Source organism: Lates calcarifer, linkage group LG21, assembly GCF_001640805.2.
Source record: "Lates calcarifer isolate ASB-BC8 linkage group LG21, TLL_Latcal_v3, whole genome shotgun sequence".
In the NCBI taxonomy this organism is placed as follows: domain Eukaryota; kingdom Metazoa; phylum Chordata; class Actinopteri; family Centropomidae; genus Lates; species Lates calcarifer.
In genome coordinates this window covers 15177645-15190504 of record NC_066853.1, presented here as the reverse complement: position 1 = coordinate 15190504, position 12860 = coordinate 15177645, and the positions used below count along the sequence as shown (strand labels likewise).

Below are 12860 nucleotides of genomic sequence, written 5' to 3'. Positions count from 1 at the left end.
GTATTCAACAATTATAACGTCTCCTGTATTTTACCTTATTACAGCTGTGTGTGTTTTACTATATTGTCAATCATTATCTGTTTACACAGCAGCCTCCACTTATTGGTGTCAACAAGAAGTGATGTAGTTGCTCATAAAAATACATTAATAAACACTAATCTTTTTACAGCAATATTATAGTGTGCTGTAAATTGCTTTCATTTAAAGTTTATATACTGGTTCTCAACACTTAATGGGGGAATTAAAGTAAAATGTTTGTGACAACATTTACTTTTTAAGCCAGGTGAGTAGCTCAGCAATGTTTATTTCCTACTACTTTCATGTATATATAGCCTTGGAGTTATTTACCTTTTCACATGAAACCCATTAACAAAATCTTAAGTGAATGTAATGAACAGACTCAGCATCAGACAATATGAGTCAATGAGCCCGTGTTTGATGGACAAATGGCTACGGCAGCTGATATATTATACAATAGATGGGCAGTAATTATCTCCTGAATGAACTAATCTTGCAGATTTTTCTCAGCCACCTGCTATTGCATTGATTTGAATTTAATTAAATTTACTTCACAAGGACAATCCACTGAGAAACAATACAGCTTTCAGGGAATCCTTGGTACATACGGTAAAAACAAACAATAAGACACTTAAAATGTATCAAACAGTAGTCCTCTTTTTTACTCAAAGTAAATGTAACATTATTAATAAATTACTCTCAGGTACCTAATCTGAACTATTTTTAGTCCCAGGTTAACTTTAGTGTCATTCCTGGGAGTGATGCTAGTGATGCAGACTCAGAAAATGTTTTGCATGAAGCATCCAAGACACTGGTCTCATTATGGTCTGCTGTGTCTCAGGCCAGTGATGAAATCAGTGCCTGCAGTGCTGTGAATCCCCCAGCTATCTCTCTCTCTCTCTCTCTCTCCCGCTCTCTCTCTCTCTCTCCCTCCTCTCTCTCTCTCTCTCTCTCTCTCTCTCTCTCTCTCTCTTCCATACTGTAGCACAGTAATCAATGACCAGCAGTAACTTGGGAGCAAATTAGCTCAACACACGGGGGCCGACGATGAAACGTCAGATGGCCAGGAGTGTCATTTCTCTCTCATCTCATCTCGTCTCAGCTGATGATCAGGAAGGTCACCATTTTCATTTAGCGGGGGGGGGGGCAGATTCAAAAGAGAAAAAATGGAGCCAGAGGACCAGCCCGTCTCCATCTTTGTGCACAGGAATGAGGCTGGAGTCGGAATAGATAATAATTCAATCATTAGAATCCTTTGAGAGTGTAAAAATGGTCAAAGAGGCTGAGTCAAAAATGACAAGGGGAGGGCGGGGGGTGGGTGTCTGCTCCCTCTCCATAACGTCTGACCTTGAAATTCAAGAAGGTTACTTTGCGTTACAGCGGTGGGAGCAGCGCTGCCAAATAATACAGCAGCCTCCACCACGAGCAGCCTCCATACTACTGCTGCTGTTCCCTTCCTTGCACTTCCGCACTCCTCACCCCTACCCCTTCCCACTTTGTTGCCATGGTAACACTCACACTGAACAGTCAGGTAGGCTGATGCTGAGGGCGAGATGCCGAGGCTGTTGCTCGGACTGCAGGTGTATTTCCCGGCATCCTCTGGCTTGACCCGGAAGATGATAAGGGTGCCGTCGATGAGGATGCGCACTCGGAGCTTCAGATCACTGCAAGAAAGACACAGATGTTTTGTCACACCGTGTTTCTAAAATACACCAACAGGACAGGGCACCCATCTATTTTTTTTCCCCTATATTACATCAAGGTGCCATAAGAGAGCAGCAGAGAGTCAAACAGCAGCCAGCTCTGAGAGGGATTCAAAGAACACAGGGTACACAGAGCAAGAGATTCAAATAAATCTGCTAATTGTCATAATCGCCAAATGGTACAGCCTTCATGTTTTCCCCCTTGACACCATTTAAAATAAAACCCACTAATGACGGAGCACATATTAAGTTTGCTTTGTTTGTTAATGGAGCTGCTCTCCTTGTCCACAAAGAGAAATAATTCAACAATTAATCACGCATAGGAGGAGCAGCTCAGACTGAACGTCTTTAAATAAAAAAGGTACCTCTTTCTAATCAGGCCTCCTTTCTAACCAGTTAATAAGCTGTAACTAATGGCTTTATTAATGACTAATACATTTACTAATGGTTCACAGATTACTTACAGGCTAATCAAGAGAATTACATTTGGGTTACCTGGCTGTGAAAAATTCCTTTGACATTTTTCACAACCTGCAAACCCTAAAGTTTTTCTTATTGATGGTCTATGACTGATCTTTAAAGGCTTGGATAACGATTTATTGATCATTAATAAAGCCAATAGTCATAACCTAAGACCATTGAGTTCAGAATGGGAATTTACATGTTATATTTTATCAGATCTATACATTCATATTTTTCTTCATATTTACTTAGTAGATAATCTGTATTTGTTTGAAATGTCTTGTATGTTGTTCATATTGGAAAAAAAACCAATAATATATCAATCAGAAATTCTATGAACATGTACAATAAATGATAAATACATACTAATTTAAGTCCATAGATCAGGAGAAACAACGTGCTTAAGTCTTTTAGGCTGTTAATTGCATGTAATTTGAACATTTGATAAGATGTTGAGTCACTTTATGCTTTTGTCATGGTGTAAAAACAAGAATAATGCTCTGATGTACCTCACTGACCAGCAGCTGATACACATATACAGTATATATGCAGAGATACAGCATTGTACAAAGGTTTTAGGCACTTCAGTTTTTTAAATTCTTATCCATCACGCAACAGGATCAGGGAGGCGTCTGATCGCTCCCATATTCATTCGGCAGTGTGAAAACAATCTAAAACATACAGTCAGAGTCACAAAGAACCATCTTCAGAGACAAGAAGGACAAGGAGTCCTGCAACAGATGGTCTGGCCCCCACAGAGCCCTGATCTGACTGGGATTACATGAAGAGACAGAAGACACAGACTGACAGAGAACTGTGGCAAGTTCTCCAAGATGGCAAAGGGTGGTCACACCAAATACTGAACTGATCTGGGTATTCACTGCACTTTGTATGAAGTGAACAGATGAATAAAAACTATTCATGGCATTATTTAAGCATCCTCACTTTACTTTTAAAGTTTAAGTGAAGTTACTTGTGGGTTTTACACAGTACTGTATGTACTATATGTTATACAGCACATGTAAATTGCTACAGGAGACATTAAGGATTTCACACAAATAACATAAACTGTTTTGAAAATTAAAATCACACATGGTTTTGCAGGACAACAACACATTAAAAGGTAAAATGTAAGAATTTTTTAAATTATAGCAATATGGCAGATAAAGTGCAAATTCTCACCTCTAACAGGTTATGTCTGATTAATCATCTGATAAATTGACAGGCCAAAGGTCAAAGGTTACTCATCCACTTAGCTTTAAGTGGTAAGTTGTATTCCTCACACTCAGTGAAGAACTTTTTATACCCCTAATGGTGCCTTTAGACTGTGCAACAACTACATGTTGTTTACTGCATGTTACAATGTGTGAGATGGGTCTAATAAAATCTGTGTGAGACTGTGCAATATCAGTGTGAGGCATGTCAGATTGTGTGATGAATGCGTGGTGAACTGTAGCACCACGATGGAAGGTCATCAGCTCATGTCATCCATCTGCGCTTCTTTTCTTATTTGCTAGTCATACAAATTTCCCTTCAATTTCTCTTCAATTTTTTTGGTCTGCATGTATGCATGTGTGTTTTTTTTTAAAAATGGCACATACAACTGTATTATTTCATGTTGTATTCTGATTGGCTGGTTTGCAGACGGGTTGTATTGGTTGTGACACTGTCAGAACTTGATCAGAAAATTTCTGACGCTGTCTGTTATGGCACTGTCATCTTTGGTCGCCAAAGCCCCAAATCTCACCCTCAGTGGACATGTCTTGCAGATCATTCACCACCATTTTGAATCTATGACCGACAGAATTAGTCATGTGTCTCTCCCAGTTATCAACTTTGGTTGACCCAAGATTGCACAGTGTGGCCCCTTTGCACTGTTAACTTGGATCCTTAGTACATTATTAAGTGTAATTCTTAGATGTTTGATACTTCCACAGTCCAATGTATAAACTCAGTATAAAGGGAACCTTATCAGAAAGTGGCACCTCTAAAGTATATCTTACCTATCCTGCAAAATAAAATAAAAAAAAAATCAAGACTGACACCATGAAAGCTGTTTAAAATTAAACTGGACACTTCAATGCACTTCCTCTGTGAAAGTTCCTTAGACACTTGTTTTCAGTGTCAGTCAAAACCCCATTCACTTGTTCTTCCTTCCCACTTGTTCTGTCTGTCACTTGTTTTGCTGTAAAAAAAAAAAAAAAAAAAAAAAAACATCTAAGACTCTAAAGACCTGCTCTAGGGAGCCCACTGAGGTCCTGGCTATGCTTCAGATCATCACTGCATGAGAGGCACATGATGACACAAGGCCTGAGTCATGTGATATTGTCATCAGAGCGCACTAACTCGCCTGGCACGCTCCAGACAGACCCCCACCAGGCCCGCTCTTACTGCCTCTAGGGCCGCAGCAGGACAGGGCACTAGACACACACACACACACATATACAGTATATACAGGCACACACACCAAATACCCTTTGACAGTTGCTCAAAATACAGCACAGCAGAGGGCTCTGAGACACACAATGTCACTCGCATCATAAACGCTTTGGGATAAAAGCCTCACGCAGCCTGTGTGCTGGTTGGTGATTTAAATGACTGAGCCTCCAACCAAAGGAGCCCTGAAGTCCCTACCCCACCCACGAGTTTAACTAAGATGCTTCCCTATATGCTTAGAGTTACAGCAGCTACAGTTACAGAAGTGAACTCGATCATAACTTTACTTCTTGAAGTAGACGTTATCCTCTTCCCAAAACCAGGTGTAGGTCAGGTTGCCAGGATACGCCTCCGCTTGGCAGGTGAAGAGTGCATTCTGGGATATGTTTACAGTGACGTTTTCTGGTGGTGACACGATGTATGGAGGACCTAAGAGAAACAGAAACACATATTTTAGTTTGTTGTGCCCCTGATGAATGATCCCACATTGTAAAAAACACTTTTGCATTTTTTTGATCCTGTGGTCAGTAACTACTCTTTAACCTCCAACATTTAGCACTTATAAACAGTATGTAAACACTTAATAACTGGCTTATAACAAACTATCATGTGTTTTAATATAGTAAAACACAGTTGTAATAATATAAACTATGTCGTCACAGAGGAAGTTATGATACTGTGCATTAATAAACAATTAAACGTGCACTTTCATCTGCTTACACCTATATTTAGTGTGTGCATTTAGTGTGTGTTATAAACCATTTATTAAATCTATATATAGAGATATATCAAGAGCTCTGAAATGCTACATAGGCCTGCATAAAGTAAAAAGCAATCTTTACAATCTGCATAGTTTTGTCTCCAATAATGTGAAATAAAAACATTTCCTATTCACACATCTGTTTTTATGGACAAGAGCAAAGTGTAAACCCAACACATAAAATCCTTTACATATAACATTAGCAAATAAACATTCAAAAGATAAAAAAAATAAGTAATGGCTATGTAAAATTACAGGAACTCATACAATATGCAGTCCATTCTTTGTCATCTGTTGTCTAGATTTTTGGCCAATGGATCCTCTCTTTATGGTTCTCTACAAACCAGTGCTGACAAGAAAACTGAGCATTTCAAGTTCACTTCAATCTGGACATAAACTTCACACAGAAGTCACACAATCCCTAAGTGAGTTTTTCTTCCACAGCTGTCATTATTACCAAATATTCAAGAGTAAATATCACCTTGGATTTATGTTATCGCTGCCTGTGCTTTGAAAACACCTAAAAAATCTCCAACAAATGATACTGAGACAATAATTTCAACAAATACACAGTGCAGCATATTCATTTTTATAATACTGACAACAATTAATGAACAATTAATTTAACCATAGAACTTTGTGTTCTATGGTTAAACTCAGGTTCTTTAAGACTTGCAGGGTACTGCAGGTTACATGTTGGTAATAAGATATAATATATGACTTGCACAGTAACTGCGCTGCAGCTCAATCAGGTTGAAGTACAGGTAATTTTTCAACAACAAATCACAACTTAAAATGCACTCTGCTAAACAACAGAAAAGGACTATGAAACTGTTAAAGAGAGGGAAAGTGTTATTAAATCATAAAGTCATATTAAACCATATGCAGGAATCCACTGCTTTCACTTTGGAAATGTCAACTTTTTTTTTTTGGTGAGTGAGAGAGAGCACACACTATATATTATTTACAATATATCACAACAGCCTGATGTAAAATACAGTGCGCAGCCAGCTATCATAACCTTAATAGTAGTCAGTGTTGAAGCTTATGCGTGCTTCACATTGTAACCTCTTCATCCCCCGAGGTACTCCAGGTTTGCTTCTAACTCTCAATAAAACAGCAGAAGCCATGAAAGGTAAGCTGTCTTTTATGAGTGGGCCCAGATACAAGCCTCCTGGTTATTTTCCTCTCGGCATGCACAGCTTTATACATCAGATGAGACTACTGACGGCACTCTGCAGGCGTCTCACATAACAATTAAAAACAGATCACTGGAGTGAGAATCATGACTCCTAAGATATGTTTGATATTGTTCTGGGTATGAGTCCTAATCATATCTAACTTTTTTTTTTTTTACAGCACTTTTCATGCCAATATTCAAACAATCTCAACATCAGGAAAAGCTTTTTTTTTCAGTTTTACACCTCAGTCAGGTTTCTATTCTAAGTGTTTCATACATCAATAAAGTTTTATGAGGGCGATATAAAACTGTTCATATGTGTGTACAGTCAGCGGTTTAACATATTATGCTGATTTGATATGTATTAAGTTAACAAGGTTACTGCAGCGGCTGAGATTCAAACCTCAGCCTCACACACGACAGGGGAGACACAACAGGTGAGAATTCAAATGTCTTATTACACACATTTTATCCCTCAGAGTCTCAGTGTTGTGACTGATGCAAACTAAAGAACAAACCCTGACACATTTATTTTGGGATTGTCCATTGCTAGATTTATTCTGGTCTCATATTGTTGGCCTGTTTTCCAGCAGATATACATATACAAACAAACTATACTTTCCCAAAGAAACTGGGTTATTTTTGCAGGATGTGAACTCTCTCTCTTTTTGTCCAAAGATGGAACAAAAATGGTTTCAGTGTTTCAGTGTGGAAATACCTTGTTTTAATAACTTTTAATAACTCTAAATGTCTGTCCATATGGGAAACATTTGAGCATCTCTTCAACAATATCTTGAGATGAAATAAACAAGTCAAATTTGTTGCTTTGTCTTTTTTTTGTGTTACTTTTGTATCAAAAGTTTCCTTGTGTTTCACTGTCTTGTGTTGTGACTACATATGTAAAAAGAGTTACTTTTAGGAGGCTTATATAAAATCTGTTAATATTTCAGTTGAGGTTGCAGCTTGTAGCTGACTACAGTGTCACAATTATAACGTACGTCACTTCTCTATGGAACCATTTTCTCCTAATACTGTAAATTAGTGTCAGGTCTCTTTTTCTATCATAATGTCACAACATGAATTCTCATATATTATTACTTTAAACTCAAAATATTACACAGTTTTCCTTGAGATAACTTTAAAAAATCTGGTAAAATTATAACTTAATTCTTGTAATATTATGATTTTAAACTTTTTTCTCCCATATAGGTATCTGACAAATTATTTAATTTACACACTCACTGGTTGTATCACCCAAATCTAGTGTCAACAAAAATGATACAAAGGTAGTTTTGTAAATATAGTCTGCTGTGTAGGGTGACGTGTTCCTCTGTGTAGCAGCTGAACAGACTAGTAGTATAATCCTGTTTTTACGTGATGGAGTCACAACTGTCCACAATTTAACCACCACTGCTGCAGCATGCTGTGTAGCAGGGTGTAGTAGTATTTGTGGAGGTCTGCAGTTGCATCACATGCACCACTGGTGACATTCTTCACTAGGTTACAAAGCAATGATTATTTAATGTGCATTTGCGGTGTGTACGTGTGCAACATGCATTTACTCCAACAGGAACAAACAGAAGAGTAATTCCTCTGCTCCTGTTTCCACCTACAGAAGTCAGGGATTAAAATAGACCTTACGCTACCTCCACCATAAAAAGCAAGATACTCGGTTGCTTGTTAAATACACACTGGTAACTCCCCCCAGCCCCACTGTATCAGGAGACTGAGAGAGAACTGGAGGGTGGTATCACAACCATCTATCTGATCTGTGTCTAGCAGAGAGCCTAGTTAATGGACCGGAGAGAGACGGTGACATTCTCACAGACGGATCCTGTTGTACACACATGGCTGTGCACAAGAGCGCGCACACATGAGCACACAACAGAACCCAGACTGAGCTATTGACTGACTGATACAGACCCAGAAGGTGTGTTACATACATCAGCACACTTGAGAGTTGCATGACTTTGCTTTTGAATGCTACTACAGTAAACGCCTTCAAGTACAAATAATGAAACTTAAGTGATGCAAATGCAATATTAGGCCGCAGGTAAAGAATAGAATTTTTTTCCAATTACACAATCTGGTGATCCATGAAGATAGATTCATCAACAACACTTATTAATAAACTGCTTTGCGATTTCCTTGCTAGAGTGTGTTCATTTGACGGATACGGTACCTTGAACCAACAGACGGGTAGTGTGGAGCACTTCTCCCTGGTCACTGTAGGCTCGACATGTGTAGGCCCCTCTGTCGTCTCTAGTGATGCCAAGGATGGTCAGAGTGCCATCATGTACCTGCGGTTACATGTGCAGGAGAAACAGATTAATAACCAAAACCATAGACACAAACAGTTAAATAACGTAACACAATGCAAAGTGCTGCAGGTCATCTAAGCAAATATGTCTAAACATCACTGGTTTCAGCTGCTCGAATGTGAATATTTACGAGTTAGTAAATTGAGTTTTTTCGCTGTTGGCCAGGATAATAAGAAATAAGAAGGTGCCATCTTGGACTGGGGGAAATTGCAATGGCTATTTTCACTAATCCTGACAAGTAAAAGTATTTACCTGTAATGGAGTAACATTACTTAAATAAACGTACATTAGTATCATTATCAAAAGTAAACATGCGCAATGCAGAAAAAAGATAATATATCATTAGATTATTTGTATAAAATTATTAATGAGTCAGCACAATTCTATTGTTTACTGTTTACTGTTGACCTGAACTGTTGGTTCTGGTCAATTTCTGCAACCTTGAGCAAAACCTTACGTTAATCAATTATCTGAATATTTGCCAATTCATTTTCTGTCAATCAAACAATTGATTAATCAACTTTCTGTTTCAGCTATAAATTTATACACTGTTGGGTAGTTGAATCTATAACATCATATTTAATAAGCTCTTCATATTCTTTCTGTTTGTAAATGTTGTATCCTAATTAGTAAAGTAACTGGTAACTGTGGCAGTAAGAGGCATAAATGAGAACAAAGACATAGATATAGAAAATATAAGACACACCCACTCCTGTAGCTATCGATTGTGGTGAGAGACTACTCTAAAGAAAACACATCAAACACTTAAAAGTCATGAATGTGTCATGTGTTAATTAACTCCAGGTCTGATTCCTGCATGTGGTAACCGTGGAAACGTGTAACTCAATGTTGCTGCGCGTCCCTGTGTCCAGGCGCTGATGAGAACCAATACGTGGTGAAGAAACACATTAACCAAACCTAATAGAAAATACCCTCATAAATTATGCAACAGGTTGCGAGAGGCTCTGTCCATTCAAATCACACACAGCTGTAGTCTGTCCATTCATGCAGCTGAGGGGAATCTGCTGCGCCTGCAGAATTATTCCTATTCATCTGTCTCTCAAATGTTTTACAGCCAAGAGATGGTACTAGTAGATCAACCCGGGCAACATTTAACTTCTGCCAGTCTGTTGGCAAACTGTACCATCATCACTCAGACTGTCTATCGCAAGATAACACTTTGTGTATCACTGCTGCAATGTACAACACGTGTGGTGTGCTGAGAGCTAGGAGTGTGAACTAAACACTGATGTGTTGTGAGGCATCACTTCGAGGCTTGGAAAGCCATTTGCATTGATTTAAAAAGTTGGAAGAGATTAACTAAATCAGAAACTGATTCAAATAGTCTTTATTTTAATCACATACTTGCAGTGAATACTGTCTGGCTGATCTGGCATTTTTTTCTGTTCCTCTTCAGCCTCCTTCACACACCAGTAACTTTTACTGAACTGGTGTCATTTAAGGCTTTTTTTTGTTAAGCCTTAAAGATAAAAGCCACTCTTGGCAAGAGCTTCTCACCGAAATATCATGTGTTTGATCACCGTGGAATGCTGTAATAGTCAAGTCAAATTTTATTTATATAGCGCCAATTCACAACAGAAGTTATCTCGAGACGCTGTAATAGAATTCATAGATGCAGAGCTGTAAAGTTAAAATGTTTAGACAGAGAGTAAAGCAAAATTTTTTGCACAAATGTAACCACAAGAGTTTTTACAGTGAATTCCCACCAAACACAGCACACAGTGAAGTTCACCCCCTTTCATTTTCTATGAAGAGTGAGCAAATCACTTAACAAGGCATTGTGGGATTCCAGGAAGTCTTGCACAGTCTGCCAGTGATGCGAAAGGCAATCAACCTTTTCAACTCCTCACTCTAAGAATCAGTCAGTTAACTGATTGATCCTTGGACAGACTTTCCCCACACACAAGCAATAACCTCACATTGTATCTATTCTGTAAACAAGTCAATGTAAATGTCTGTAAATAGCAACAATGTATATAGTGACCATTCTGAAGGGGTGTATTTTTTTATTTCTTATATTTTGAAGATGCAGTTATATTGCTAATTTAATTTTATCGTTGTGTCATTTTATTCTTCTTTATTTAATCTGTAGATGTGAAATGGAGCACTGCAATGCAACAATTTCCTGGCAAGAGATTAATAAAGAGGGAAGGGGTCAAAAGTTTGCAAAAAAAAAAAAAAAAAACCCTAATCAAAAGCAAAGCAGTGCTAGGCCAATAAGTTTAATCTTTATCTGCTGTGGATACAAGTTTATGGAGGAGATGATCATCACTGGTCTTTCTTGGATCCCTCTTGTCTACGCTCTTGGCCTCCAGGATTAAAGACGCAAACCCAAAACTTGTGCTTCTTGGTACTATGTCACATAAACTGCTGGAGAAAGTGTAGGTTGCTTATTTATGCTCGCAATATTGCACAATTTGTTCCCATTCTGCCCAAACACACAATTATACAGCTTTTATATGCTGCACTGAATCTATCAAAATCGAATCAAATGCAGACAGCACATGCAACCCTGATTGTAGCAGATGTCCAAGACAGTAAAAGTGACAGGATCTGATGATACGTAATGGTCACAAGTCTGTTCCAATACTTTCTGGGCCATAGCTGGACTCAATCCAAGGTGAAGGAGAGAAGATTAAAGAAAAGGAGGAGGAGGAAGTCTGCAGGAGATGAGGAACAAAAAGGGACAGAAGCAGTAGATAAGGTGAGGCATGAGATGAAGGCAGAATCTCAATTTCTGTCACATGCACTTCACTGACACATCCAGAGAGAGCGACGCTGGGTTCTGAAAACAGCAGGAGCTCACTGTTGTTTTCCTGCATGCTGGTTTTTTTTTTGTTTGTTTGTTTGTTTGTGATTTGAGTGCCACTTTTGAGGAGACCCTTATGATCCCACATAGCTTTCTGTCCTCTCTGGCACAAGTGTTTTATTTTATATCGCTGTTTTGCAGCTGTGGCTGTGTGCATGCAAAAAAAAGTAATGAATAACAGTAAAGAGAGGAGGAGAATGAGGATTCCTCCTCCTCTCTAACTCTGTCTGTCACATTCCCCTCTTTCTCCATGATGTCTCCATGGATCTGAGCATGTGGGTGAGCAAATAGACCCTGATGCTCGCTCACTCGCTCACTCACTCACACACACACACACACACACACACACACACTCGCACACAGCTCTCTTCTCACCACAAGAAGGAGCTTTCCCAAGCTTGAGGTCTTTGCTTACACCGAGAGCTGGAAAATGGATGACGAAAGCTGATAAACGCACCGCTTTTTCATACTTATCAGTGTATTATGATGAAGCCAGTGAAGCACAGCGTTTGGCTCTCATCAGCGATTTTCATTTTTAGTGTAACATTCATATTAGCACTAATGCAATATTGATGCAGGAGAAGGGGATTAATAATGCATCAAAATGTTGTCTAATCATTTACTGAGGGGACGGTGTTAAAAAGAGGCAACCAAAGGGAGAGACAGTGGAGCAGAAGAGGGGGGAAAAAAAGGGGAGAAGAGGCCCTTTACAGACACTCCTGTATGCTCCTGTCACTTCCTGTATCACACTGTATCACACAGGCAGCTGTAGAGAGTTGATAGCGCCTGCAGCAGACTGTCATATTGGTGACATAGGAGAATGTGAAGGCATGCAGAAAAGGAAGAAGAAGACATCCACCCTTCAGAAAGTTCCAAAAACAATTAAAAGCACTATTAAAAAATACCCTGCTCTTTTATACATAATCAACAACCTGTTATGTTCAAAGCACTCCACTTCTTTTTGTAATGAGCTGCTGTGATTTCATTTTTTCCGCTTACCTCGACCTCCCTCATGTACTCCTAATTCCTACTCTTTGCGAGATTGGCCCCTGACAATTCCCAGGCGTGAACTTGTTGCGTTCAGCCGCCGGCTACACGTGTAGGTGGACAGAAAGAGAGAGCACTCGCGATAGTATATTGAGAGCAAGAG

General features: G+C 38.9%; 1 protein-coding gene across 1 annotated transcript in view; it reads right to left on the bottom strand.

Moving 5' to 3' along the window:
* The window catches only part of igsf9ba (immunoglobulin superfamily, member 9Ba), a 71642-nt gene that overhangs the window by 25072 nt on the left and 33710 nt on the right, over positions 1-12860 (bottom strand). Inside the window, 3 exon segments of the mRNA XM_018668251.1 lie at positions 1537-1682; positions 4907-5048; positions 8742-8859. Of these exon segments, the coding sequence (XP_018523767.1) occupies positions 1537-1682; positions 4907-5048; positions 8742-8859 (406 nt within the window).